This window comes from Phocoena phocoena, chromosome 11 (assembly GCF_963924675.1).
Source record: "Phocoena phocoena chromosome 11, mPhoPho1.1, whole genome shotgun sequence".
NCBI lineage: Eukaryota > Metazoa > Chordata > Mammalia > Artiodactyla > Phocoenidae > Phocoena > Phocoena phocoena.
Window position 1 is genome coordinate 14,948,117 of NC_089229.1, and position 27,302 is coordinate 14,975,418.

At 46.8% G+C, this 27,302-nt stretch overlaps 1 protein-coding gene across 3 annotated transcripts in view; it reads right to left on the minus strand.

The window, feature by feature from the left end:
• Nucleotides 1–872: 872 nt before the first annotated feature.
• Nucleotides 873–27,302, minus strand: part of ABTB3 (ankyrin repeat and BTB domain containing 3) — a 300,383-nt gene continuing 273,953 nt past the window's right edge. For 2 of the 3 annotated variants that reach the window (XM_065886729.1, XM_065886730.1), the window contains exons 10-15: nucleotides 23,911–24,016; nucleotides 20,294–20,396; nucleotides 18,127–18,208; nucleotides 10,843–10,911; nucleotides 8,862–8,975; nucleotides 1,819–2,028 (exon numbers count right to left, since the gene is read on the minus strand). In XM_065886729.1, the coding sequence (XP_065742801.1) occupies nucleotides 1,819–2,028; nucleotides 8,862–8,975; nucleotides 10,843–10,911; nucleotides 18,127–18,208; nucleotides 20,294–20,396; nucleotides 23,911–24,016 (684 nt within the window). Of the gene's footprint in view, nucleotides 2,029–8,861; nucleotides 8,976–10,842; nucleotides 10,912–18,126; nucleotides 18,209–20,293; nucleotides 20,397–23,910; nucleotides 24,017–27,302 lie in introns of all 3 variants that reach the window. The other variant, XM_065886728.1, reaches the window with a different exon arrangement.

Below are 27,302 nucleotides of genomic sequence, written 5' to 3' on the forward strand. Positions count from 1 at the left end.
GCGGTTAAGGAAACATCCACGCAGCATCTCGGACAGGAGGAGGCGAGAGACAGCAATGACTCAGGATGTGCTGTGTATCTGTGACTTGGATTCCTCTGTAGGCAGTTTGTTTTTCCCCTTCCTCATCGGATGCTGGGGGCTGGGGAGGTTTGCAAATGACCGAGTGGAAGAGAGGCCTTGTGTATCAGCATCACAGAAGAGCCAATGCTGTAGACAGATGTGGCCCGAGTACTCCATGGGTCATACCCATGAAATACGACTTGACATTGGTCCTCTGAACAATGGCTCAGGGAGCTAGTACAACATTTGAACAGCAGCTCCTTTAGACTCTGGGGTCTGCGCACAAGTTCCCAAAGGCATGCTAGGAAATAGTTTTGTCAACGAAACTTTGCCATCCCAAAGGGTAAGAGTCATTCTCCTAGTTTTTACTGCATGTTATCTAGGTTTCAAATGAAAGGACAAGAAAAAAAAGGCAGCGACTCAAAAATTATTTGGAATATTGTGGCACTTCACTAATCTCTTTTGCTTATAATATATGGCAAAGCAAACAGAACCCTGTCGATATAAACTTTCATTATAGATAACCCTATACTGTATACTCTCAGAATACAGAAAGAATCCATCCTATCATACATGTTTCATCTTTAAAAATAATCTAACATAGTCATATCCTCTGGCTAGTAACAAACTATTAACATCTTCTGAGAATACAGAGGAAACTCTGGGATTAATAGTAAATTCTCTGACGTGCCCCCCCCATCCCCTATGCAGCATCATCTATGAACACATTTCTGCAAAAACATCCCAGCATCATTCCTAACTAGGAAAGGAAATGGACATGTTAGTTTCACCAAATGGACTTTTAGCAAGAAGTGATGGGACATTTTTACCTTGGCAAAAATGAAGCACAAACATAACATTTTACAGGTTCAGGCCCATGCAAATGCGTGTTTTTTTTTTTTTTTTTATGTGGGGGGATTTTATTCTCACCCCGAAATCACGATTAGCATGCAGGTTTTTTTCAACTATTGAGTTAATTATTGGCAGTGCAGCTCTTTTGGGTAACCATGATCACTAAGGCAAGGTTATTATTTCACCTTGTGTAGAATATAGTAATATCTTCTCAGATGCATGTTTAGGACAGAGTAGACCTGCAACTGTATTTTTAAAAAAAGAAATCTCAAAACACAGATCCCTAAACGCAATCCAGTTGAAAATGAACTGTTAAGCTTTTAGAAATATATTTTAAACTACAAGGCTACCCTGTTTTGGGGTTTTTTTTTTAATGAACATTTTAAAAAGTTCCCACCCCTAAAAATACGCCAAGTGATGTCTTCGTCGTTGGTAACAGTCTCACCAATTTGCTACCATGGTTTAACTCTTGCGGAATTGCAGCTACTAAGGTAATGTGTAATAAATATAATGCTTTTCAGGGTCGGTGCAGTGAAGTTCTCCAACTGTCAACCTGGAACCTGAACGACCTTTAGTTCTCAGTCTATCTGCTGGACAGCGGTCCCTGGCAAGGGGTGTTCAACTGCCCCAGGGGTGCTTTCAGATGAGGTCAGCTCGGCTGCCCCACGTTGGCCTTCTAGCTCTGGATCCAGCTGTAATCTGACCTGCGGGCCAGTGGCATGTCCTTTGTTTCTCAACAGGAGCTCATGGGAGCTGCATCTGCTTATTCAAGAGCAGCTGAGGCAGTAAAAGCAGCTCCTTGGCCCAGCCAAAAACAGACGCCAGGTGAGACTCGTATGTTCGTGTGAAGCCAATGCGGCAGCAGAACTGGCAAGTCCCCGGGGAACATTCTTTGGACTGGACGTTTCATACAACAGAACCTTTGGAAGATGACAAGTGGATTGACTGAATCCTGATGGCCAACGTCCTCTGTAAGTCCTGGAGCACATCCTGGCCCGTCCCTTCGCCATTTTTGTCATATAGGAGCTGCTTGAATGCTTCGTTTTCGATGAGGACCATCATGTTTTTGAGAAAGTAGCCTTCGCAATATGCTGAGAGCTCCATGACTCCAAGAAACTGTGGAGAGTGGAGAAGAAGCAGGAGATGGTTATGTTTCTGAAAGCACCTGTTTTCACACGTGTTGATGGCGAACACCTGTTAAAGTAGACTGCGACAGTGGCCCCGATTCTGCATCCTTTGCTGTATTCACACCCAGGGTATGTGACTTTGCAGCTCCTCCCGTCAAAGGGCTGAGTCCATTTCTCCCTGCCTTGGCCTTGTGAGTTGCTCAGGCCAAGAGAACGTGGTTGAAGTGAGAGTTGCCAGCTCTGAGCTGGCTTCAAGCGGCCATGTGTGCTTCTGTGCTCTCTCTCAGAACCCTGCCTCTGCCTCAAAAACAAGCCTGAGCTAGCCTGCTTGCAGCTTCAACAACCACATGACACTGACCCGACAGCGACAGAGCCCAGCCAGGATCAGCACAGCCAGCCACAGCCGACCGGCCTGCTGACCTCAGAAGCAAGGCTGGCTGAGACCCGAAGAGCCCACCCATGCTGTCAACTCATGTACTAAACAAGCACTCACTATTCTAACACTGGGTTTTGAGTCTCTTTGCTCCACTACAGATAACTGGTGCACTGACGGAGTTGCAGACACGGTTCTAACCTCTTTACAAGTATCAATTAGCTCACTTAATTCTCACAACCATCCTATGAGTGGGCACTGCCTACCTACCCCCTGTATTTAGGGCAGTGGTTCTCGACCAGGGGTGATTTTGTCTCTCAGGCGACATCTGGAAGTCTGGACACATTTTTGGTTGTCAACAACTCGGGGGCAGGGGTGGAGTGTGTACTACTGGCATCTAGTGGGTAGAAGCCAGGGATGCCACTAAATACCCCACCACGCAGAGGACAGACCCCCCTGGCAGAGAATTACGCAGCTCACATTGTCAGTAGTGCCAAGGTTGAGAAACTGATCAAGAGACATAGTTCCTGACAGACTAAACCAATACGGAAGGGATGACATTGACCTGCCTCACTTTACAAGCCCAAGAAGAAGGCTCGGTAGACAGTGGACACAATATGGATTTGTTGAATGTATGAATGAACAGTTAATTCTCAGAGTAGTGACACCGGCAGCAAACACCGAGTGACAGCATATCATGTGCTGAGCACCGTGCTAGGCACTTCACGTGCATCCTCTCAAAGTCCTCAAATTTCCTTGAGGCAGGTACGATTACCACCTTCGATTTATAGATGAGGAAAGTGAGACAAGGGAGTAGCTGACAAAAATTCACACATGTCAAGGACAGAACCAGGAGCTGAACCCTGGTAACTCAAGTCCTGAAGGCTGTGTGTTTAACCATTAGGATGCACTGCCTCCGGCCTGATACCATTCAACCTTGGAAGCGTGCTTGGTGGAGGAATTCCTGTTTGAGATGCAGAAGCAAATGTGCATACGAGGGTCAGCTGTTTCCGTATTCAGACCTTTTCTGCAGTTTTCAAAGCTTGTAAGTCTCTCTTTTGCAATGAGCTGGATGCTCAGTAGTTAAATGTTCCCTGAGATGATATCCTGCTGCTTTATTTAGATGCTAAATTATCTAAATTATCTAAATGTGGAATTTCTCATTCTGAACTCCCCAATATGCTGTCCTTAAGCCAGAGATGCACTTTAAGCTGCTCCATGTGGAATGGTGGAATTACGACGAGGCAGCGGCAACAGGGCGATGGTGGAATGAGCGGGACACCTGGATTCAAGTTGAGGCTCCCCCACTTTTCTGAATATGTGACCAGGGCTGGGTCACTTGGCCTCTGGCTTTAGGTTCCTCATTTTCAAAATGGGAACTATGTCACTTGCATCATAGAGCTGTTGAGGGGACTGAATGGAACATAACTGATGGCAGAGTTGTCATCTGTCACACTTAGGGGATGCAGGTTAGGAAGGGAGCTAAGGGAGGGGGCTTTGGAATCTGCATGAGTTTTTAGTCCAGACTTTGCCACTCCCCGCCATCTGCTGCTGGGTAAGTTATTTAATCTCTCTGTGCCTCCATATTCCTGTCCTTAAAATGGGGGAAGATAATAATACCTACCTAATAAGCTGTCACTGGCATTAAATGAGATAATACATGGCACATTCAGAACAATGGCTGATTGTAGTCAGTGCTCAATGTTAGCTGGCATGCTAAATGTAAACTATTCATAATTATTACTCTCATCTCACTCATTTAAATCCAGGGACCCACGTGGACAAACTAGGTGCCTAGGTTGGGATAAGAGGAGTTGACTGTATCTATGGAACCTAGTTCAGCTAACTGGCCCATAGAAGGACCAAGCCTGTAACCTTTTTTTTCTTTTAACTATTATTATTATTTTTTGGCTGCATCACATGGCTTGCGGGATCTCAGTTCTCCGACCAGGGACTGAATCCAGGCCATGGCAGTGAAAGCCTGGAATCCTAACCACTAGGCCACTAGGGAACTCCCCCAAGCCTGTACCTCGAACTCACTGACACCATGTGCTAGTTCACTGAGCCAATGACTTATCTTCATAAAAATCATGTGCAACTATGGGCAAGTCAAATCACTTCTCTGGGCCTCAGTTCCCCAAGCTACAGAATGAGGGGGTGTGAACTGGAGGGTACCATGCTCTGTGCATTTAGGACACGGACACACCAGGTAATTCTGTGGTCTCTGAGAGGCTTAGGGGGCCTGGTGAGCTTTATCAGGTGAGCAGGCTTGTTATCACACAAATGTTCACAGAGATGCATAGCATCCTGGAGCTGGAAGAGTTCTTAGGAATGCTTTCATTCTTTCAACATGAACCCTCCTTTTAGAGTCACAGAGAAAAGGCCTCATTGTACATGTGGGGAAACTAAGGCTCAGAGTTGCCTATCTCTGATTCTGTGGACACAGAGAGACCCTCTCCCCTTACCACACCTAGCCACTTGCTTTGTATAGGGGTGTCTCTCATCACAAGTTAGTGTAATTGGAGAAGAATAAGCAAAATAAGTACTTACATTGATATTTGGTGATATTTATTGAATGGTGAGTATATATCAGATGCTTGCCTACCTTTACACAGCTAATTACAGACAGAACTGGGACCAGACTTCTCACCTTCCAGACCAATGGTTGACAAACTACAGGCCTGTGAACCAAATCTGGCCCACCACCTGTTTTTGTAAATAAAGTTTTATTGGGAGCCAGCCACATCCATTCATTTACATATTGTCTCTGGCTGCTTTTCACTACAATGGCAGAATTGAGTAGGATCAAAGTGACAGCATGGCCTCTGTGAAAATACTTATCTGGACCTTCACGGAAGAAGTGTGCTGACCCCTGTCCTAGACAGTACCTTTTTCAAGTGCAGAGACCATATCTTACTGATTTCTTATTCAGACGTATATACACCTCCTGGTAAACAGTGGGCTCACAATAAACACTAGGGAATGAATCCCTTGGTTTCCAAACACATGTTCTTCCCATCACAGTGCCCCGGGATGGGAATCTCACTGCGTTAGCTTAGATTCAATTTGATGAACCAGCTTGTTCTCATTCTCAAGTTGAAAGACACCCTGAAAGGGCCATCAGAAGCTCCAGGGCCTCTTCTTCATGACTGAATAGTTCGGGACAGCTTTGCTAGCAAAAGAAAGATGAGGAAGCCATGCCTTTATGGGCTAGGCTTCTCCTCTGGGCTGGAAAACTCCACAGCTGTCTCCAATGGTCAGGTGCAGAACAGAGGTAATGTTGCCAAGAACTTGTTGACCTTTGAAGCATGGCTGTTAGTATCTCAATGCCTGCATTTCCTGGGGTTCCAAACCGAGTACTGGTTTCTTTTCTGTCTCTTTTACTAAACTAGCCTCCGTCTGCAGCACAATCTGGCAGTAATAGAATCCACGTGGCAGGTTATCATTAGCGGGAGCTGCAGGATCCACGGCACAGGGGAAGCAGCACATAGAAAGGGCAAGGGGTGCTGGCAGCATTGTCCCGTTCTCCATGCAAGTATCAGGAAGGGCAGGCGTTGACCTTGGAAACATTCCAGGATGAGGCCTGGGAGGGTAGACAGAGGCTGGCGTCTGCAAAAGACCAAGCTCTGGCTGCAGAGGCACATCAATGGAAGAGGCAGTTCTTTGCCATAGGTGTTCCAAGCCTGTAGCACTAATGTATTCCCAGCCCGGGCTCACGTTGCATCCGGTGTGTTATTAAATAAAAAGAGAGCTACAGAAGCTGCCTGCCAAGGATCCTGAAGTTATTAAAATGGGACTGTGGAACGCAGGCCTTGCTGCCGAGGAGATAGGTCACAGCAAAGCCACTGTGGATGTGGGGTTCACAGGGCAGTCTGGGTATCCAATGGCCAGGGGAGGGGGCAGAGGACCGTGAGACTAATTGGGCCCCCTTCCTGGGTAGAGAGTTTCTCTGGATGCCATTTCTCTGGATGCCAGTAACCAGTTTCTCTGGTTACTTTTTGCAAAGTAACCAGTTCAAGATTTAAAAAAAATTTTTTTTTGCTGTGTCCCAAGAAACCAGATTTTGGTAAAACCCTTACTTAACCCAAACATCCAGTGTGTGTGGGTAGAAAGTAGCCTGACTGAACCTTTTGATTTACTGATGAGCAATCAGAAAATCTTTTTTGAGTATTATTGCAAGGATTATTGCAAATATTTTGAACATTTATTAGGCCAGACAATAAACACAAGGAAGAACCTGTGCTTTGGAGTGAGGCAAATCTAGGTTTACATTCTGAGCAAATATCCCTGTTCATAGCAGCATTATTCACAAGAGCCAAAAGGTGGATGCAACCCAGGTATCCACTGATGGATGAATGGATAAACACAATGTGGTACATACATACAATGGAATATTATCCAGCCTGAAAAAGAAATGAAATTCTGACACACACTACAACATGGATGAACCCTGAGGACACTGTGCTTGCTAACTGAAAGAAGCCAGCCTCAAAAATAAGCCAGACAAATACCATATGATTCCATTTATATGAAGTACCTAGAGCAAACTCACAGAGACAGAAAGTAGAATGATGGTTGCAAGGGCTGGGGAGGAGGGGGGAATGGGGAGTTAGTGTTTAATGGGTATAGATTTTCAGTCTGGGAAGGTGAAAAATTCTGGAGATGGATGGCAGTGATGGTTGCACAGCAATGCGAATGTACGTAATACCGCTGAAGTGTACACTTAGAAATGGTTAAAATGGTAGGTTTCACATTACGTAAATTTTACCACAATGGAAAAAAATCTCTGTAATAGCTGTGTGACCTTAAGCAAGTTACTTCACCTCTCTGTGCCTCAGTTTCCTTATTATAACATGGGACTAATGAAAGGGTTGTGGTGAGGATTTAAAAAGGTAATGCAACAAAGCTTTAAGCACAGAGGCCTGCACCTGGAAAGGACTCAGGGAATGTTGGTGTAAAACAGAAAATAACATCTCAAACGCAACCTGTGTTTTCACAACGAGCAGAGTAACCATTATTCACATCAGTTGTCACTCTACAACCGTAGATGTGGGAGGCATGTGTGCTGAGCTCCAGTTATACCAAAGAAGAGTGCTTCGTTTTAAATTAACTCCTGATCTTAATTTATTTCATTGTTTCTTCCCAGCAGATGCTAATCTCCCTGTCCTGAGTGCATGAACCAAAATGAAGTGGCACCTGGACACATGATTTTAATTCTCTTGGTCCCGGTATCCCCACTTGTGAAGTGAATTGGATGAAATCGGTGGTTCACTGATTTTACTCCAGAAACTGGAGTGAAGACTGGCCTTAGGGCTGAAATCACAAAGGTTGCCCTGGGAGCCTGTTAAAAATACAGATTCCTGGGCTTCCCTGCAGAGATCTTTGGGGTGAAGGGCCACACCGAGATTCCAAATGTCTCCCCAGGTATTGGGGCCACCTGAGTAGGAGGAATCCTTGGACCTCTCTAGTGTTGACAGCCTGTTCTCAATCTTGGCACATCTGAGAATCACCCAGGAAGCTATGAAAAAAATACCTTTTTTCCAGGCTCCACCCCCAGAAATTGATGAATTGGTCTGTGATAGGTCCCAGGCATGGGGAATTTTTTTTTTTTTTTTTTTTTTTTGCGGTACACAGGCCTCTCCCTGTTGTGGCCTCTCCCATTGCGGAGCACAGGCTCCGGACGCGCAGGCTCAGCGGCCATGGCTCACGGGCCCAGCCGCTCCACGGCATGTGGGATCTTCCCGGACCAGGGCACAAACCCGCGTCCCCTGCATCGGCAGGCGGACTCTCAACCACTGCGCCACCAGGGAAGCCCCAGGCATGGGGATTTTAAATGAGGTGATTCTACCGTGCAGCCAGCATCGGGAACCTCAGTTCTAGCATAATGGTTCTCACCTGTGAACACCCCCAGAATCACCTGGAGGGCCTGGGAAGCCATAGACGGCCAGACCTCACTCACAAAGTTTCTGATTCAGCAGGTCTGGGTGGGGCCTACAATATACATTCCTGACAAGTTTCTGGTTGATACTGATGCTGCTGGATTGGAGACAACACTTAGAGAACCACTGTTCAAGAAGCTTGCTGCTCAAGCTGTGGCCTAGACCAGCTGCAGAGGCTTCACCCGGGAGCCTGTTAGAGACGCAGGGCCAGCGCCCACCCCAGAGCCTGCTGAATCAGAGTCTGCGATGAGACTCATACGCATGCTACAGTTTGAGAATGACTGCTTTTGAAACTTCTGCCTGCTTGCTTTCATTGTGTTCTGGAGGGGCGGATGAAGGGAAAGACATCTCTTCTAAGCAGGAAGCAGACCTTGGGAGGAGTGATGACGGCTGGCCTAAATGCACAGGCCCAGCATCCGCGCTCTACCCGGACTCAGAGTGTGTGCAAAGAAAGCCTCTCCCGCGTCAGGGCATGGGGGGTGCTCGGGAAGCGAGAATGAGATCGATTACCTTGGCGTGGTTGTAAATATCCACACAGTTGTCGGTATTGATGCTCTTTGCACAGATAATCTCACAGTGTCGCTGCAAAGCCTCCAGCTGGAAAAATTTAGCAGCAGACAGAAGCTAAAAACCATGAAAAGAGCCTGTTAGAGGTTGGGAGGTGGAAGGAAAGCAACGCCCATGGTGAGAAAACTCTTCACCTCCCACAGTGGTACCCAAGGTGAAGGCACCGGGAATAAAGTGTCGGACATCACTCTAAAGCCGGAAGGTTACACTAGAGCTGTTGCTGGCATTAGAGGACTAAAGACTCAGTGACAGAATTCAACTGCAGGGGAAGATGGCAGGGGGGAGGGGTGGGGTCGAAGTGAATCAAATTTACATTTATTACAGCAAGAGGTCAAGCAGAAATGCCTAAAATTGTTACATCCAGAAATAAGGGTGACGCTCTTATTCAGCAAGGTGGGTATCAATGTGGCTTACTCCCTCCATTTATCCATGTCTCCACACACATGTCACCTCAGGACTCCTCCCTCCATCACGATCTGGCCCCCCTACCCTGTCTGAGTTTTCCTCACAGCCCTTCTCACACCAGACATGATGTCATGCCTGTCGCCCTCTCCAGAGACCAGGAGGGCAGGCATCTCTGTCCCTTTGCATAGCTGCTGTATTCCAGCCCTGAGCACGGCACCTGGCCATGGAAGATGCTGAACAGAGGCTCTGGGGAGGGGAAGAAAGGGCTGAAGCAAGAGTTCAAAGGGATTGCCTTTGGGGAAAGGACTGGGAGGATGGGGTTGGGGGTGGCTGGGTGAGGTGCTTTTTATGTACTGTAAAGCTCTTCTCTATTATCTACATGATTGAAATGTATGTTCATTATTTCAATTTGAAAATAGTTTTTAAAAAGGTTTACAAAAGAGTCTGAGTCCTCAGAGTGTAGTTTAGTCCTGAGGTTGTGACGAGTCAGAGGAGCCGTCCAGAGAGACAGGAGAGTAACTTTGGGGGGCGGGGGAGTGACCACAGAAGGTTTCACAGAGTAAGAACAAAAGGATAAATGGCTCCCAGTGAACACACAGCCCCTGTGACTCAAGCCAGGCACTGTAGTAAGCACCTTACAAATAGAAACTCTTAAGATCTTTAAAACCCAATGGGGTAGATATTGTTATCCCCATTCTACAGGTTGGGAAACTGAGGATCAGAGAGGTTAAATTACTGCTCCAAGATCACACAGCTCAGAAGGGGTAGAGCCTGGATCTGAACCCAGTCTGGCCCAGAGCCCACGTCTGAACCACAGTGTGGTGTCACCTCTTGAACAACTCATAGTGTTCTGACATCTCTCATCAGCCACCCTGGACTTCAGGCACCTGAATGGGCTCCTGGCTCTCTCGCTCAGGAATATCAAAGTGATTTTGGCTTCTGGTTCAAAGCTGCCAGCTTTGACACGAGTTCCACTTCTAGGAAGGAGCAGGGAGGGCAGAAGAGGCAGAGTTACTAGAGGTGGACAGGAGACAGGGAGAGCCAGGGAGCTGCAGGAATGAGGGGCCTGAGTGAGGCCAGGAGAGCTTTGTAACTGGTTCTTGGCTTCTGCCTCAGTGGACGTGCTGAGATTTGAGGAATGCTTTCAGACCATATATTTCTCTTACAAATGACAAGGGAGAAGTCGTCAAAGATAGTTCCTGATGATGCTATTTGAGCCCCAGCTGTGCCTGAAGCTAGCGCTAGCCTCAGACTCTTCAGTAAATTTCCTTTCCTCCACCTGCCAAAGCCCGTTAAAATTGGGCTTCACTCAGCTTCACTCAGTTGCTATTGAAAGGGATCAGACTAGCGCACCCAGTGCCCCAGCCTTCCAGGGGAGGGGCTCTGATGAGAAGCCCTTGGGAGATCTAAGGAGGCAGGCAGGACCCCAAAGCCTGCATCCAAGTGAAGACCCAGCACGGCCTCCCCCCAGACACCGCCTGTGCGTGCCACCCACTCAATGACACAGCGGATTCCTTACCTCCATGATCTCGTTGTTTTTAATGAGAAGCGACTCTGGGCCACCGTAGTAGAGGTACTGCATGACCAGCTGGAAGACAGAACACAGTGAGCAAAGTGTCAATGGCACACAGACACAGTCATCTTAAAGCCATCCACTCAAACCCTCAGGCTGGTTCTGAGTCCCTGTATGACACCCCTTTTTAAGGGCGGCCATTCCCGCCGGATCACTGCCTTTCAGGAGAAGCTCCCTCTAAACGTTTTATAGGCTGGATAGTTTTCCTTACACCGTGCTACCATCTGTCTCCCTGTGGTTCATCCTCAGGGCCAAATTAAACAATTCTAAGCTCTGCTCTCCGGGATGGTTTTCCCCCATCTATGAGTGATAATCACGGGCTGTCCTCCTACCTCCCACCCCACCGAGCTGCCCAGAGCTGCAGCACACGTGGTGTGGCTTAAAGACCCTACACCAGCGGCAGTGCCCCGGGAACATGGCCCGGTTTGATTAGAAACCTCTTGTTTAAGCTCCAGAGGGCGACTGAGCCACGGTGAAGCCACCTGCTCATTATAACTTGACATCAGGGGTCCAGGGTTTCAACGTTTCATTGATGGTGTGAACTGTCCAACTGTCCAAGCCAGGCTTTGTACATGTGACTCAGGATGCGGGGTGGTGTGCAGACTCCCAGAGCTTTGCAAACTGGTGTCCCTCAAGTAGAATGAAGCCGAAGGATGCGTTAGTATTGGCTGTCACCACCTCCCATGGAGCTGAGTATAAATTTTTTAGGTGGTGTGTATCCTTCCCAGTTGGCTACTGTCTCCACTACTCTCTAATGTTTTCTGCCTGCCTGTATGACACACTGACTTTACCTGCCTGGGCTTAATAAAGGTGTGTTAGAAAAATCTGTAGACTGTTACATTCCATTTTGGGGCGCCTATAAAATGAGGTGCTTGGACTGGGCTGCCCTCTATGGTCCCTTCAGGCTCTGAGAGTCTGTGACTAATATAGAACAGTGGTTAGGAGCAAGGAACCTGGAGCTGGGCTGCCTCAGTTTCTGATCTGGCTCTGCCACTTAAAAGCTGGGTGACCTGAATTAAGTTAGGCTCTCTGTGCCTCAGTTTCATCATCTGTAAAGTGGGGATAATATGACCTACCTCATGAGTTGTGATGAGGATTAAATGAGTTAATAGATGTAACAGGCCTAACAGGGGCCTGGCAGGTGCATGGCAAGAACTCAAGAAGTGTTAGCTCTTCAATTTTCTCTGCGGTTGAAAAATCTTCTTCCAGGAGTGCTTCTGCCATGTGCTGCCACTTTCTTAGGCCATTTAACATCCTTTGTGACTGATCTCAATCTACTTTTTGCATGTGTGTTTAAAGTAATCATTTTTCAGCTCATATAACTCAATAACAAAAAAAGACAACCCAACCAAAAACTGGGCAGAAGACTAAAACAGACATTTCTCCAAAGAAGACATACAGATGGCCAATAGGCACAGGCAAAGATGCTCAATACTGCTAAATATTAGAGAAATGCAAATCAAAACTATAATGAGGTATCACCTCACACAGGTCAGAATGGCCATTATTAAAAAATCTACAAATAAGAAATGCTGGAGAGGGTGTGGAGAAAAGGGAACCCTCCTACACTGTTGGTGGGAAGGTAAATTGGTGCAGGCACTATGGAGAACAGTATGGAGCTTCCTTAAAAAACTAAAAATAGAGTTGCCATATGATCCAGCAATCCCACTCCTGGGCATATATCCAGAGAAAACTCTAATTCGAGAAGATACATGCACCCCAATGCTCACAGCAGCACTATTTACAATAGCCAAGACATGGAAACAACCTAAAAGTCCACTGACAGATGAATGGACAAAGAGGATGTGGAATATATATACAATGGAATATTACCCACAAAAAGAATGAAATAATGCCATTTGCAGCAACATGGGTGGGCCTAGAGATTATCATACTAAGTGAAGTTAAGTCAGAGAAAGACAAACACCATATATCACTTATTAAGTGGAATCTAAAATGACACAAATGAACTTATTTACGAAACAGAAGCAGACTCACAGATGTAGAAAACAAACTTATGGTTACCAAAGGGGGAAGGGGGAGGGGGAGGGATAAATTAGGAGCTTGGGATCAACATATACACACTACTATATATAAAATAGATAAACAACAAGGTCCTACTGTATAGCACAGGGAACTATATTCAATATCCTGTAATAAACCATAATGGAAAAGAATATGAAAACGAATATGTATATATATGTATAACTGAATCACTTTGCTGTACACCAGAAACAAACGCAACATTGTAAATCAACTATACTTCAGTAAAACAGTAATTGTTCAAAAAATACGTATATGTATATATTATTTAGTTGTATTGAAATAGAGTTCATATGACACAAAATGCTTTGATCTAAAGTATACAGTTCAATGGTTTTTAGAATATTCACAATGTTGTACAACTGTCACCACAATCTAATTTTAGAACATTTTCAACACCCCCAGGAAAAACCCCATGCCCACCAGTAGTCTCTCCCATTTCCTACTTGTGCTGACAACCACTGTGATTTGCCTGTTCCGGACATTTCATACAGAAGGAATCATACAGCATGTGCTCTTTTGTGTCTGGCTTCTGTCACTCAGTGTGAATGTTTTCAAGGTTCACCCCGCTGTCACGTGTATCACTCTTTCACCTCTTTTCTTTTTTTTTTTTTGCAGCATGCGGGCCTCTCACTGTTGTGGCCTCTCCGGTTGCGGAGCACAGGCTCCGGACGCGCAGGCCCAGCGGCCATGGCTCACGGTCCCAGCCGTTCCGCGGCATGTGGGATCCCCCCGGAACGGGGCACGAACCCGCGTCCCCTGCATCGGCAGGCGGACTCTCAACCACTGCGCCACCAGGGAAGCCCCTCACCTCTTTTCTACTGCTGAACAATATCCCGTTGCGTGGATGTACCACATTTTGTGTATCCATTCATCCCCCGACGGACATGTGGGTTGTTTCCACTTGTTTGCTGTTATGAATACGGCTACTATGGCTCAATTTGCCTTTTCAGGTCTCACCTGCCACTCTGCCCGTCTCGCCTCCTAACCTTGATAACATCTGACTTTTTCACTCTGACCGCTCCCAACCACTTGCCTTGATCAGAACCTACCACCACCGTCTCTTTCATTCCTCTGCTTTTGCCCACGCTGTTCCCTCTGCTTGGATGCCCTTCCCTTCTTCTCCACCTGTTGATCTCTGGCCCCTCCTTCGGGATCTAGCTCAGTGGTCACCTCTGTGAAGTCTCCTCAGATCTCTCAGCTGCCTCCCACCCCGTGCCAGGCAGCCCATCACGCGTGACTGCAGTGTTACTTCCCGCTGGAGTCTGAGGGCACAGACTGGGTCTCGTCCATCTCTGCCTCCCCAGTGCCTGCCCTTCCTCTTTTGCATTTGAGTCTCCCATGCTCTGGCCACCTGCCTGTTGCAGAGATGGCGGTGCTTTAATGGTGATGGCTGAGGCTTTGTGAAATGATATTGTAGCGTTATTTACCCGCCCCGCCCCCCCAAACCTGATGGGTCATAAGCATCTAAAACACCACATCGGTGAATGCTGGGACATTTGCTTTATTAAAATCCATTTATTCCCCTAGCACCTCTCTTTTATAAAGGCCAAACCAACAATAATAACGGTAAGAGCCATAATAATAACTGTCCTGAACACAGGGCCGCTCCAGTTAGAAAGCACGTTATCTCATTTCCTCACGGTTGGGTTGTTGACTTGAAATGCTTCTTTCAAGAGCATGGATGGAGAACCTGGGGCTAATGGAATTTAAACTGGGCTGAGCCATGTCACCTTCAGACTCAGCCAGCACAAGCCTTTCCTGCAAGGGGGCGAAATGGACCCTTATTAGGCCAAAGGGCCTGTTTATGGAGTTGTTTTTCTTGGCAGCTGTCCGCCTGCACGAAGCAGGATGTAAACGGCGTCCACAGCCTCGTGGAGGCCCTGCTCCCAGGTGCAGCCTCAGCTGCATGGGGCTCTGGCCCGTGTATGATGTTAAATATTCTTGCAGGGAGGAAACTCAAAGCTGCCTCATTTACTAAAATTCTTCTGTTCAGCATGGAAGTGAAGTGAGCAGGCCCCTGGGAGCCTCCTTCTGGGTCAGATTCAGCCCTACTTGGCCTATTTTGAGCCACAAATGAGGCTCTTCTTCTTTTATGGGGAAGGGGCAGGCACATGGAGAAGTCCCCAGGGCCTGCTCAATCTTCTCTGCCCATTACAGTAACTGGAGGCTAATGTGGCCGGGAAGCCTAATCCAGCCAAAAGCAATTACAGGCCCATGATTCCTCTGGGGCTGTGCCTTTCCACGTAGGTGTCTCATTTAACCAGCTCCCACAGCACACATTTATTGAGTGCCTACTACAAGCCGGGTTCTGATGACAAGAACCTCCCCAGTTAGTCCCATGCTTGATGGCGTACGTGCTCTCTCCATGAGCACTTGGAGAGCTGGGGGGGCGCATGGTTTCCAGCATCTGGCTCATGCTCCAAATGCTAAGGGGCCTTTCCTCCGGGCTGGGCGATTTTTAGGGAGGACCCAAGGCCCCAGAGCAGGGAGGCAGTTAAGAGGTCAGGTCTGGGAGTCAGCCAGGCCTGGGTCTGAAGCTCAGCTTGGCTGTGATGAGCCGTGGGAGCTCGGGCCACTTCCTCTACCTTGTCTGCTGGGTGGGAGAAGAGCCACCTGGAGGGGGAGCTGGGAGGACTGAAGGAGACGACGTGGGGCAGTGGTGCTCAGAGTGGCTCCCTGCAGCAGCATCAGCATTACCTGGGTTCTTGTAAGAAACATGAATTCTCGGGCCCCACCCCAGGCCTGCAGAATCAGGAACTCTGGGGGGCGGGGCCCAGGAATCTGCATCTTAGCGAGTTTTCTGCATCTTAACAAGCAACTCCCTTCACCCCCCCAGCACTTCCCCTGGAGTTTCTGATGCCTCCTAAATTTCGAGAACGACTGTAACTTAGAGCACTGGTTCTCCACCTTGGTTGCACATGCCTCTGGATGATGGCAGAGGGTGGCTACTTCAAAATGCTGATGCCTGGGCCGCAGCCCAGATTCTGATTTACAGCCTGGACACTGGGGATCGTCAAAGTTCCTCAAATGATTCCACTGCTCAGCTGAGGTGGAGAACCACTGGTTTCGAGCCCTGCACGTAGCTGGAGCACATGAAATGGGAGCTGCTCTTATTATTGTTCCTCTTTGGACCAGACTGGGTGCAAATAATGGCTCTGTCACTGACCAGCACTAATTTCCCTGGGTCTCAGTTCCCCACCTCTAAAAGTGGCAAGATTAATCCAGATAACCACATGCAAGCAAAGGTCAGTGCCTCATTCATAGTTGGAGTTAAAAATGGGGAAAATGAGGCTCAGAGAAGACAGTGTCTTGTGCATGGTTATTCCATAAGGATTCTTTATTTTGAAGTTTCAACATAACCAAAGGAATGCATCTCTAATGGTGGAAATACTGACACCTCAGTGGGCTTTAGGGCTTTAGTGTGAGGTCATGGTGGCTTCCTGGCAGCCCTCTGAATCACAGGATCTGGGGGACCAGGGTCAATCACCAGTGGAGGGAAGAACCATCATCTGGCCAGCCACACTTGGCTTATAGTATGTGGTTCCAATGCATCTTTTCCATCTCCAGTATACCTTAAGACACAGCTGAATGGACTATTATCACTTTCCCTCAAATACACACTGCGATTTCCCACTTTTGTGCCTTTGTTTATGCTGTTTCTCCCTCTGGAATACCCTCTCTCTCCTATTCACCAGATGAGGAAGCTGAGGCTCAGATAGTCTGGGTAATTTGTTCAAGGTCACACGAGGGACAATGGTTTCAAACAGGGGAATGCAGCTGTTTAAACTGGGGAAGGTAGCATTTAGATCCTGAAACGCAGCTCTGTCCTTCAAAGCCTAGATCAGGACCCCCGCCCTACGACCCTGGTTACGGCCATGCTTGCCTCCTGCTTATGTCTGAGTGGTCTCCTCAACCCTCTTGGAATGTGAGCCTCCCGAGGGCCAGCCTGAGTCTTACCCACATTTCCCCAGGGCTGTCCTTCCAGAACTGAACCAGAGGAAACAGATCCTGTTCAGAATCCTATAAACCCCATCCCCAGATCACCCACATTGGCCGACTAACCCCGGCTGTGGGAAGACAGCACAGAGGGGGCCACAGTCTCCCCGGTAGGCCCCCTGCTGGACGTAAGCAGCCCACCAGCCTCCATGCCCCCAATGAGACTCAGAGCTTCAGAGACAGGGCTGCAAGGCCAGATGGGGGTGTGAATTTCTCCTAGTGGCGAGAATGTCATTGCAAGGCTGGATTTACGAATCAGGCATGAAATCCAGGGCCAGATGGCTTCACAGGCAAATTCTACCAAATGTACAGAGAAGAACTTATACCAAGTCTTCTCAAACTCTTCCAAAAGATTGAAGAGGAAAAAGATTGAAGAGGAAGGAACACTCCCGAAGACATTCTATGAAGCCACCATTAGCCTGATACCAAAACCAGACAAAGACACCACCACCAAAAAGAAAAAAAAAAAAAAAAAAAAGAATCAGGCATGAAGAATGGAGGAAAAGGGAAGACAGCTGCTGTGCCCCCTTAGAGGTGCCCCATAAACCAAACAGTATTGATTTCAAATGGAGGGAGATATGGCAATGTCATCTGGCCTCTGACAAACCTTCCTTTCCTACTTACATTAGGTTCAGACCCATGTTAAAATGACACTGGATTCCCTGAAGTCCACTGGTTCCTGATCACACTGGGCTCAGCCGCCTCTGGGGACTTCATACCTGCTGTTCTCTGCCTGGAATGTTCCAACTCCCTTTCTTAAGCCCTAAGCCTCCCCATGGTTTGCCAGCTTCTCCTCAGCCTGCAATAGTTCAGCGACACCTCATCCGGGGCCTCCCCCAGTCTCCCGGGTCTGAGTCACCATAGCTTGTTGGTTCACCCCTCTCTCATGCACAGCCCATTTTATACTGTAACTCAGAGTTACCCCCTCTGGACCGTGAGTCCCCAGGAGAAGAATGTCCTTTATCCTTGTGTCTCCAGGTCCCAACACAGTGTCGGGCACATAGTAGGTGCTCAGTTAATGCTGTGGGCATGAATGGATGGTACGTGGGAGGGGCAGTGTGTGGATGGGGGCCAAGAGTGCAGGAGCTGATGACTCAGTACAGTGGCTGATCCACAGGTGGAGGGTTGGAGGGACCCACCGGTGCCCCGCACCTACCAGCAGGGTTCCAGGCCACAGCAGGGGCTCACCTGAAAGATGGGGTACTTCACGTATCCGATCTCTATGCAGGTGTTGTCATTTGTTGGTTTGTTAGAGAGGAGGGCTTTGAACCTGAGGAGGAACATAAAAAGGGAGATAGGAAGACTCAAAAAGACATCAACAGCTTGCAAGAGACTCAGCTCTCTGATGACAGAATACGTAATGTCTTGTATCCCCTCCCACTCTGAAATACAATGACATATCCATAGATTGTTTAACATAATGCTCCCCCTTCTGACATGATACCATAATTCAATCTGAAGTTAAAACTAAAACTCTAAAGTTAAAAAACAGTGTTTGGAACTGTTAAATCATTTCTCAAACAGGTGATTGGAAAAGAACAAATGCCTTTTAAAACCCCGTCCACCTTGTAGGGCCCATCACAAAGGCTGCCTTCTTCCTGGAGTCCTTCCTGATTCAGGCCTCAAGCTCCTCAGGCGCCCACGGAGCTCTCCACCTCCCTCTTCCTCCCCCTCCCACACAACCTTTGCTCCAAGAGGGCAGGGGCTTCTGCCATTTCTGCCTCTGCTGCCTCCTCAGGGCCTAGGCCAGGCTGGACCTGACGTACTGTAGGTATTTAATCAACACCTGTGGATTACCTAACCATCTCCCTATGTGGGTGATCTTCTGTCTGGGGTTTGAGGTGCATTTTCCTGCCACTGACTAAACTAAGCTCCTTGTGGGTAGAGACTCAGTCAGTGGAACACATGGATACTCAATACCTTTAGAAATAAGCTAAGCTGTGTCTCTTTTTATAAATTAAACTTTAAATTTGAAATAATTTTAGATTTACAGAAGAGTTGCAAACATCATACAGAGACTTCCAGGATGCCCTTCACCCAGCTTCCCCCGATGTTACATCCTACACAGCCATGGTACCTTTGTTGAAACTAAGAAATTAACATTGGTCCAATACTGATCTAGTTCTTCTATGGTGTCACAACCGAGAATCTTGCAAGGGACAGTGTATTTTTCTTGCAGTGGCAAAGCAGACATTTGGGGTATTAGGTTTTGGGGGGGACAATGGAGATGCCAGGAGGCTTTTAGGAACCCAGGGAGTGTTGGCCACACAGCTTCATTAGTGACCTGGAAGTGGGTTTCTGGATCCCAGTGTCCTTACCCTCTGCTCACCCCCTGGCAGCCTGCCTTCTCCTCATTCAGCATCACTTTCTTCTCTGCCCACCTTCACCGATCCCTGTTCAGGTCCCGGGATAATGCAGTTCTAAATGGTCAGCTCTATCTCTACTCAAATCAAAAGGAGAAGCAAGGGCTGTAGCAGAGCTAGCAGGGACGGTGTTATACTACTGTCACTCCAGAGTCAGGGAAAAGTAAGGTTCAGGACCTCTGTGTTTTGGGTGGCTTATGTCAAAGTTCCCTAATATTTGGAGAGCAGGCCTTTCAAGGCTTCTGTGTATGAGCTTTCAGGCTGCATGAGGACACCTGGCTGAGGGAGCTACAATCCAATCCACGCTCTGCTCACGAAGCTCTTTGGCCGATATGTGCCCCATCTGCCTAGAGGAATGGTGCCCTGTCTAAGCCACATAATCAGGCTGATGATTATGCTAGTGCCAGCCCTGTACTCTTTTTCCAAATTGTGGTTAAACACGTAACATAAAATTTACTGTATTAAGCATTCTTAAGTGTAATGTTCACGTGAAGTGTGCTCACATCGCTGTGCAATCAGTCTCCAGGACTTACCCTGTCCCCGTTAAACAACTCCCCATTCCCCTCTCCAGCTCCACCATCCCCACCCTTCTACTTGCTGTCTCTATGAAGCTGATTACTCTAGGTTCATATAAGTGGAAACATACAGTATTTGTCTTTTTGTGACGGGCGTATTTCACTTCATATAATGTTCCCAAGTTCATTCATATTGTAGCGTGTGTCTAAACTGCCTTCCTTTTTAAGGCTGAACAACATGTATACACTATGTATTTTTTAATTCATTCCTCCACTGATGGACTCCTGGGTGGCTTCCCCCTTCTGTCTTTGTGAATCATGCTGCCTGAACACCGTGTACAAATGCCCTGTACTCTTGGATCCTTGATTTTGAGAAGAAAACCTGCCGGTTCAGTGACGATACCACCCAAATTGAATTTCAGAGAACAGTGACAGCCACCCTCGTAATTCAGTGCTTTCAAAATTGATGACACATACCTTGGAGAGGCTGTAAATAACAGCACTTTGTGGGCATAAAATGGTCTTCCTTCTACCAGAAAGGTAACATCTGACATTTCTTTATTGTTAAGGAAATGAGGATCTGGAACAGGAAAGGGAGAGAGGGTAGCTTTAGAAGAGAGAAGAGTGAGGTTTGGATTCCCCTTTTGGAAAAGTGCCCGTAAGAGCTGACAGGGAGGCTATGGCGATAAAATACTCATTGGAGAGAAAGTGACCAAACAGGAGACAGAATCAGTTAAAGGAACACTCAAATCACTGAAATTCAGTTTCTCGTAGGAAACCTTCATAGCTTACTCGCGACTAAAAGTAGCATTTCCCCTTAGAAGCCTCGCCCCCAGCCCGAGTTCAGATGACTGTCAGGTGTGGAAGGTGACCATCCACCCCGCTGACCTCCAAGGAAGTCACCCCCCCACCTCGCTCCTCCAGAAGCTCAGCGCCCTCCCGCCGGAGAGAAGTGCTTCTGAAGGGCTGTCCCCTTGCTGCTGCGTTCCAGGAGATCCGAAATCCAAGCCCTTTTCTCAGGGTCAGAGGCAAACGAGCCAGGCCCCTGCCCACAACTCCAAGAATAAAGAAGTTGTATAACTACTTGTACAACGAGTACTCTAGTACTTACTGAGCTTGCACTTACACGTGTAAACTCATTCAGTCCTGGGAGAAAGGGACGGCTGTCAGGTGTGCAGCTGGGGACACAGACGCCAGGAGTCACAGTGACTTGGCCAAGCAAATGGCAGGTGGAGAGGCCAGGATGTGAACCTAGACATTCTGACTCCAGGGCCTGCATTGCTAAGCACCGGGATCCTCTGATTTGCCTGTCACGTTGGCCATTTTTCCTGGGGCTACAGAAGGTGCCAGTCTGTCCTCAGCTCAGCACTTCTGTCTCACTGGGAAAATCCACCAACACTCCCGTGCACCCCTACACGGCTCCACCCCACCTGGCTTCTAAGTCAGACCCCTGGCCTGGCCCCATTTTGCCCAGGCCCTGCTGTAACTTGGACCCAGAATTTGCCTTCCTGGCTGATTCGCCCCAGGGGGTGGTCCTGGATGTCCTCCACTCATATTTCTCTGTCCGTACCTACAGCCACCTCACCTCTTCCCAATAAAAAAGTTTTAATTTAAAACATATCAAAAAAAGCATTAAAAAGTCAAAATCACCTGTAATCCCTCTATCTTAAAAAATTTTTTTTATTAAAAAAAAAAATACAACAAGGGCTCCCCTGGTGACACAGCGGTTGCGAGTCCGCCTGCTGATGCAGGGGACACGGGTTCGTGCCCCGGTCCGGGAAGATCCCACATGCCGCGGAGCGGCTGGGCCAGTGAGCCATGGCCGCTGAGCCTGCGCACCCAGAGCCTGTTGCTCCGCAACAGGAGAGGCCACAGAAGTGAGAGGCCCGCATACCACAAAAATACAAAAAAACAACAAAACCCAAACTTCTAAAACTCTCCAGGTAAAGGGAAGAGAGGCTATAGGGGAAGGCCCCAGCGTTGACTAACACTTCTCCACTTGCTTTAAAGACTGTTAACAGGTTGGAGTGACTTCCTCCCTCTTCTCAGCCACCTGCCTCCCTCTGCTGGGTTTCTCTCACTCTCACTGTCCACTTCCAACTAGCCCCCACTCCTGCTTCCCAAATTGCTAATATCTCCTACCTTTAGCTCTTTTTACCATTCTCTCCCAGAATTCACTGGGAGGGCAAGAGGACAACATACTATAAAAAAATAAGGCATGTGCTCTCCAGTTTGCCATAGTCTCCACCAGAATTCACTGGGAGGGCAAGAGGACAACATACTATAAAAAAATAAGGCATGTGCTCTCCAGTTTGCCATAGTCTCCACCACTCCCTATTGTCTTACACCAAACTCATTTCAACCATTTTTATGACCTGCCTGGCTCTACAGAGATGCCAGTTTGGAACCTTTGTCACTACTCTTATCTTTCCTTTCAAGTAGATTCCTAAGGAGCTACTATTTGGCCACCTTTAGTTATCTGAGCCTGAAATGCTGTATTGAAGATGCAAAACACTATTTGTTCCATATTCCACTTATTAGTAATTATGTCCTTTTTCTTTCATCTTGTGAGCTTTGAGCCTCTCAGGCCTGCCTTTATTCTCTTGGTGCTAATAACCCTTGGGATTCCAATGCTTGGGCTGAAAACCAGGCCCTTTTAATCGCTGGTGAAAGAAATCTCAGCAAGTTCAGGAGGAAAAAAAATGTTCCCTCCTCTCCTATAGCTACAGGAAAGCAGATTTTATGCTGCATCAGTGAAACAGCCCTTGCAAATGTTTGCTCTAACAAGGGTGTCTTGTAAGGCACCAGCTGTCAGAGATTATTGCTATGTCCTGGCAATGTAACCTTCAATCTCTAAAGTCTGTTAATTTGATTGATCTTTATAATTTGTTGCCCTGATAATATTTTAATTAACACCTGCTTTCTACAAGGTACGAACTACTAGCAGTTCTAGTACATTCTGGTTTGCCTACATGAATGGGCATAAAGAAAACCAGACAATTTGGATTCAACTGCTAAGTTTTTCATTTTAGCATAAAAGTTGTATCATTTAAATTAACAGGTTATTCATGACAGGAACAAAAATACTTTAAAACAGTTTCATGAATTTAGCCTTTTCATTAATTTAAACTAGCTCACCTGTTTCAAAAGTAGGGGTTTTGCTAAAGGGTAGAATTTTTCAGATGCTTCCATTTCTCCAAAGTTCCCTGGTCTTTCCAGGAAGAGGAAACAGGAAGTAGGAAAGTCCCCAACCTTCATGGCGAAGGGAGTCCTTTATCTTTAATATTTTATAACCCCCAGGCAGTGAGAGGCCCTCACAACAGAAGGTTCATGCTTCAGGATTCAAGGCAGCTGGGTGTTTGCCTTCTTGCCAGGCTGATCAACCAGGTTGCAAGCAGACTCAGGATCTTCCGAATGAAATCAGTGCCTGATGGAAAGGTTTATTCTGGAAAACCCCAGAAGCCGGACTGGAGAACGATGGAATTGTGGCTTTGGGGGGACCTGGGTTCAAGCTCCAGTTCCACCTGAACTGATGCTGCAGCCTCTGAGAGCCTCTCTTTCTTCAGCTTTGACCAGGAGGACACTGTGCCTCCTGTGGTGGCCCAGGGATTGCTTGACAGAGAGTAGGTGAGGGGCTTTGCTGTGGCCAGCTCAATGCCAGGGTCAAAGAAGGGTGAAAAGTATTGTCACTGTCCCCAGCTTGTTCCATCTCAGGGAGGAGGGACTTCTTAGAGGGGAGGCTGGGGGAGAGCAGCCATGCATGCACAGCTCAGCCTTCTCTGGGACTTTACCTGGCTGCTGGAAGTGCGTGGGCTCAGAAGGTCTTGGGCAGCCCGTCACTGTGGGTGACTTGCAGTAGAAAGGCACTCAATGGAGGGATGAGATTTGGGCGAGTTCCCTTGTCCACACCCCCAAGGTATGTTCTCCAAACAGTTTAATCGCATAACAAAGGTAACATCCGATCTCCACCTACCTCACTCCAGTCTCCACCTCGTTTGCCCTCCAACACTCCCACCTTCTTTTATGGCATTTGCTTGCTCCCTGCCCTCAAATCACAAAGCAACAGCGCAGGGCAGGACCCGGGAAGCACTTACCCAGGCGCGAGGTCTGTTTCCGTTTGATCTCTGTGAGCTTGGGGATGGGGTAGGGCCCGTAGCAGTGAGTGAAGATGACACACAGCTGCTGGCTGATCACTTCGTTCTGTGCAAAGGAAAGAACAGCTCACACTGCTGGGGGCTGTGCACTCATCCAAGCTGTGCTGTAACAATGGGTTCCTCCCCCCAGGCGAGAGGAGCCCACAGACTTACTGCAGATTCTCAGAGAAATTCCCCCGACATCACACGTTCACTTTGCCCCCTCAGGCCCTGGATTCGCTTGCTCTGTTTGTCCACTATTTCTAGCAGGTTCATTGGTGGAAGTTTAATTTGTAATTAAATCCTTTCTTGCTCCAATCATTTCTTTACTATCCATTAGAAAACAAGTTTTGTAACTCACAGGATGGAAAATAAGTTTTTCACCCTAAACACACCTTTATTAATACTCCAAAATTCTGGCAGCAGGTAATTATCCCGAAAATCACAGCAGGAAGCCCTTTGGGTCCTGTTCTTGTGCTCTCCATGACCAAGATACAAATGCTCCTGATTCGGCTTTCTTCTGAATTTGATTCTGGTGCTGAAGCATTTCCAGATCCAGGAGTGCTCAGCATGTAGGCCCTGACCTGGGAGGCCTGGGCTGGGAGAGGTAGGTCTGGCCAGGCTCATGTACGTGGCAGCCGGTTAGCAGTTGTTATTGGCGTGCCGCTGGGGCCCTGGAATTCAGGTTTCTCACGGAAAATGCTGGGTATGTGTGCTCGTGGGGTGAACTTGGGTCCTCGGGACTCGGAACTGTGCGGTTACACAGAACTAGACAGGACTGAAGCCAAGTTCCTAACACCAGGGTTATCAGAGACTCCCCTGAGATGGATTCCTGTGGATTTTGGGGCTGACATCCTTCCTCTCCTCCTCTAACCCCTCACTCCTCTCCTAAAAAGATACTGAAACACTTTCTCTTCTTCACAAAGGAGTGCTAGGATTGATCCCAAAGGTCCTTTTCAGGTGGCTTAGGCGGGGGTTCTATACAGTGGTAAAAACCTGGACAAGGGGGCCAGATGGGACTGGGTCCCAGTCCTGGTTCCTCACCCACTAGCTCTGTGACCTTAGGGAAGTGACTCAGCCTCTCTGGGTTTTGGTATTCTCTTCTAAAGTGGATTAAAACTACCTGCTTGGTGAGGTTGCTATGAGAGCTAAAAAGGATAACACATCCCAATATACCGCTGAACCAAAGGAAAGTGCTGAGATTTGACCATTTTTAACCTCCCAAACAGCAATTTCCCATAATTCAGACGAATGCCTATTTTTCTAGACCCTAAAATGTCATAAAATTAATGGCAGCTTTTAGGAAGAGGAAAAAGAAACTCACCACATTAAACGCACACACCCATTTTTAAGATCCATTTAACTTGAGAAATGCTGGAAGGTGGAAAAAGCTGTGTCTCAGAATCAAGAAAATGAGGAATTACTGTTACTATCTGGGGACACTGGCAGGGAGTTCTCTGCCTCAGTCCACTGTCAACAGCGACTGACTCTTCCCTACAGAGGCCCCTCCCTTGCGGGATGCACTGACCTGTGAGCAGTGAGCTGCTCTGCGCTGCCACACCCCTGGGAAAGGTGGAGGTGGGAAGGGTCCCCACCTCCAGAGGATTCTGCGAGGTCAGCATGTAGCCCCACTGGAGTTGTGTACAAGATGAAACTGAACACACAATGAACTCAAGTGCTTTTAAATAGTCATCCATGTGTTTTGATATGTATCTTTTATTCATGTCAAGTGAGGAAGGTTTTCAATTTATGGTAGTAATACAATGTTTCCTTTCTAACTACATTTAATGGAAGGCAAATTGATTTAAAGAAAAATATCAGTGGAAATACCCTTGAGGAATGAAAGGGAAATCAGACATTATCAGATGAAGGAAAACTCAAAGAATTTGTCACCAGGAGACCTACCCTAAAAGAATAGCTGAAGAAAGTTCTCTAAACAGAAAGGATAGAGGAAGGAATCTTGGGACATCAGGAAGAAAGAACAAAAATATGGAAAAACATAATAGGTTTTCTTTCTTCTCTTGAGTTTCCTAATTATGTTTGATGGTTGATGCAAAAATTATAAGTGTCTGATGTGGTTCTAAATATGTAGATGAAATATTTAAAGACAATTATGTCATAAATGGGGGAGGTAAAGGGACATAAAGGGAAGTAATGTTTCTGTACTTTACTTGAACTGGTAAAATGAAGACACCAGTAGTCTATGATGTTATACACACACACACACACACACACACACTATAATACTGCAAGCAACCACTAGAAAAACTATACAAAGGCATACAATCAAAAACACTACAGACATATAAAAATGGAATTTAAATAGTGTTCAAGTAACTCCACAAGAAGGCATAAAAAGAAAAGAGAAAAAAGACAGAGAGACCAAACAGAAAACCCAAAATAAGATGGCAGGCTTAAGCCCTAAAGTAGCAATAACTGAGTAAAACATAAATGGTCTCAATGTACCAATTAAAAAACAGAGATTGACAGAGTGGATGAAAAGCCCAACTATGTGCTTTTTACAAGAAAGTCACTTCAAATCTAATAAAACAGGCAAAGGTGACAGTAAAGGATGGACAAAATATATCACATGAACATTAATCAAAGGAAAGCAGGAGTGGCTCTATAAATATTAGATAAAGTGGATGTCAGAGCAAAGAAAATTAGCAGAAGCAGAGAGGGGCATTATATAATGATAAAAGGGTTAATTCACCAAGAAGATACTGCAGTCCTAAATGTGTATGCACCAAACAACAGATCTGCAAAATATGTGAATCAAAAACTGACAGAACCAAAAGAAGAAATAGACAAACCCACAATTACAGTTGGGTTCTTTCTCAACGGATAGAATAACTAGACAGAAAATCTGTAGGCTATGGAAGAACTCAACAATACCATCAACCAACAGGGTCTTATCGACAGTTATGGAAACACTCCACTCAACAGTGGCAGAAAACAGTCTTTTCTTTTTTTTGGCCACATTGCATGGCTTGTGGGATTTTAGTTCCCAGACCAGGGATCGAACCCAGGTTCCCGGCAGTGAAAGCACTGAGTCCTAACCACTGGACCACCAGGGAATTTCTGAAAACATTCTTTCTATTGCCCATGAAACCAAGATAGACCATATCCTGGGCCATAAAACCAACCTCAAAATTTTAAAAGGATTGAAATAATACAGACTGTGTTCTCTGACCACAATGGAATCAACCTAGAAATCAATAACAGAAAGATAACAGGAAAATCTCCGACTACTTGGAAACTAAACAACACATTTCTAAATAATTCATAAGTCAAAAAGGAAGTCCCAAGGGAAATAAAAAACACACTGAACTGAATGAAAATGAGAATAAAAG